Source organism: Entamoeba nuttalli, assembly GCF_000257125.1.
Source record: "Entamoeba nuttalli P19 unplaced genomic scaffold asmbl_2831, whole genome shotgun sequence".
Lineage (NCBI taxonomy): Eukaryota > Evosea > Mastigamoebida > Endamoebidae > Entamoeba > Entamoeba nuttalli.
Window position 1 is genome coordinate 1 of NW_008575634.1, and position 3,422 is coordinate 3,422.

At 30.9% G+C, this 3,422-nt stretch overlaps 1 protein-coding gene across 1 annotated transcript; it reads left to right on the plus strand.

The window, feature by feature from the left end:
* Window positions 1-240: 240 nt before the first annotated feature.
* On the plus strand, window positions 241-3,218 carry ENU1_043750 (tyrosine kinase, putative; the record flags this gene model as incomplete). The annotated part of the gene is made up of 2 exons (XM_008857624.1): window positions 241-3,062; window positions 3,161-3,218. The coding sequence occupies 2 exons, from the start codon at window positions 241-243 to the stop codon at window positions 3,216-3,218; spliced, it is 2,880 nt and encodes a 959-aa protein (XP_008855846.1).
* Between the last annotated feature and the right edge of the window lie 204 nt (window positions 3,219-3,422).

Genomic DNA, 3,422 nt, shown 5'->3' on the forward strand with positions numbered 1-3,422 from the left:
AATCCTTTGAAGTTTTACTTTTATCCTGAATTTGAAATATCTGACTCTAAACCATTTATTTTTGCTCCTCATGGAGAAGGAACTTTTGTTAATAAAAATTCTAATTATATTACAATTGGATTTGATTATTGGGACTATAACAAAGCACGTGTTTCAGGGAAGATTAGGTTGTTTATTGTTTCACGTTATCAATCAAATTATGTAGGTCATGTTTTGACAACAACAGACTCAAATGTAATTATGAGACCAAATTATCCAAACCAAGTTATGTGTACTTTAAAGAATGGAGCAAAAAGATTTGGATATAATGGTGGAGATAAGAATGAGGTTAAAGAAGATTGTACATGTACATCAATTGATGGAAAATGGGATAAAGATGATTGCACAGAGTTTTTACAGTATTTCCAAGTTGTTGTTGATTGTAGCTATACAACATACACAAATGAACATTATGGAGGATATGCTTTCAAAGGATGCAAAGAAAATCAATTACCAATTGTTACTATTCCTGAATCATCAACAGTGATATTAGAAGATATGAGAGTTAAAGAGAATGGTGTTCATTTTGAAGTTAGTGGAAAATTAACTATCAGTTTAACTATTCCATCAAGTTATCCACAAATTTTGCTCAACCAAGTTGGGTCTGGAACAATCACAATTAGTAGTGTTACTGTAGAAGGTGATATTCCATTTGATCAGTTATTATTTATAAGTAACAGTGATAGTGTTACTGCTATTGGTTTAACAGGATATTGTAGTGGAGGATCTTATAGACGATATGCTAAAGAAGGTTCTAACGAAGAAGTGATGTGTGACTGCCATTTCAATGAGAATATTTTAGGTGACTATTACAGTGAAGTTGATTGTGAAAAAGATTCTGAGTATAGAAATTTAATATTGCCTACAACACGTGAAATTACTGCACCTCGAACATGGAAATCATTGGTAACTGAGTCAATATTTGACATTTCAGGTAAACATAAGTTAAAGGCTGGTTCAATGACAGTAACCTGTTCAGGAATTATTAAAACACCAGTAGAAGTCACAACACTTACAAGTAATAAAAATAATGGAATAGTGTTTTTTGGAGAATTGACAGTAACAACAATAAATACTGACATTACAAATGACGTTGTATTACTTTCATCATCAAGTAATGTTGGTTCATTATCAAAAAGTTGTGATGGAAAGATTAATGGGTCAAGTAGGTTCTACACTGGAACAGATCCAAAATGTAATTGTGAATACTCTGAAAAGTCTTTCAAACAAAGAGATTGTTATGTGTTACCTAAATATGAAGAGTCATACTTTTCTTTGGTTACTTCAAGTTATAAACCAATAAGAAAAGAGTATTATTCAAATATTATATCTACTTCATCATTCTCACTGAGTGGTTCTGAAACATTAACTATCCAGAGTTGTGATTTTTCATCATTAAAGAGTGTCACAATTGAATCTTCTTTGTACTGTAAAGTAATGAGTGTTGCAAAAACAACAAAAATAAAAGTTTCTGCACTACTCACAGTTGAAACGTTCAATATCCCATCAGAAAAGTACATTAATAATGGTGCTATTATCAGTGTTACTTCTCCAGAATACTTATTAATTAAAACAGTTTCTGGAAATGTATGTTCCGATATTGCATCATCCACAAATCCATTCAATTCAGACACGTACAAAACAGTACAAGGATGTACTTTATTGTCAAACAACAAACTATTAAGATATTGCCCTACTTCTAATACTGAAGACACTGTCAAATGTTTTATGAAAGGATCTGACTATACAACATCTTCTTCTTTCGACAAAGAATATTGTCCATGCGAATCAGCTAACTGCTACATATATCCAACAACAACATCTATTGATTTGAAATTAAAACCAATGGAAAACAACTTTGTGATTGGAGGTACTTCTCTTACACAAGAAATAACTAATCTAAAAACCATCACTGCTTTAATAATTACATCAGACTCAAAAACTATTAATATTTTATCAACAGAAACAGCTCATTTTCAGTCATTAATTGTTGATGGAAAAAGTAATACCATTTCACTCGGTCATTCATCTAATTTGATTAGTATAAATAAAATTAATGTTAATTCTGAACAGAATCGAGTCAGTGTGTATGCTCAATCAATTTCTTCCATATTTTCTAAAACAACAAACATAATTCATATTATTAACCCAAATGAAGTTAATGTTAATTCTATGACATATGGAACAACAACATTCAATTCTATAACAAGCAAAGACATACTTATATCCAATGAAGAGTCTTCAATTTCATTGACCTCAGAGGCTAAAATAAATTCTATTAGTACAGATGCTGTGACGTTGCAATTCAATTCTAAAGTGATAATTAACTCAATAAACCCAACGGCAATGGGAGTTTTAATCAAATTATATAAAAGTGAAAGTGAAATTAAGTCATCTACAGGAACATACTTATACACTGTCTATTGTCCATCAGCAATAAGCATTAAAATAGGAATGGAAAGTAAAACCCCAATTTCACTTGAATCTTATGGAACAGTTGAATTTACATCATCAACAATCACTCTTGATACAGTTAGTTCAGGATCTTCATCAAATCTCATCATTGGAAGTGATGTCACAACATTCACCCTCAATAAAATTATAACCCAAAAAACATATGGAGAGATATTTACATTATCTCCTTCAACAAACCAACTCACCATTAACCTTGCAACAGACTATGATTCTAGTATTACTAACCCAATGATCTTATTCTATACTAGAGCTCGAAGGGTTAATATTGATAAACAGTGTGATGGAGTCGCAATCCTTTCAGGAAGTTATTCTGACGAAATTACAACATGTAAAACACTTGGGCTGTACAACAGAGAGTGTAGACTGACTGATTCTGGATATATCTACAATGATTTCACTGATTACTCATGTCCATGTTCATCTACAAAATCAAATTGTAAAATATCATTATTTTCATCTCAATCTACTTACCAATATCCTACTGGACTCCAACCAACTACGTTAATACTAGAAAGTGACACAGCACTGACATCAATAAACAACGTTATGTTTATTCTTCAAACAAGTTTATATTCATTAACACTCTCAGGAAATAATTCAGTAGTCTCAGTAAGTTCTTCTGATATTTCTTCTATTTTATTAACAGTTACTTCATTAGAACATGGATTTATTCTTCATTCACAAATAAAGTCAATGACAATTAATACAAAGGCATTACTGAAATCAACAAGTAAGAGTTATGAGTTGCTTTTAGGAGAAACTACTTCATTATGTGATTATTATTTATTCAAAGAAGGATCTGCTCTTTGTCAGAAATGTAAAGAAGGGTCTGTTCTTATTAACAACGCTTGCTATACATCTATAGACATTCCTCATTGTACAAATTATGTTAAAATGTCATCTGGAAT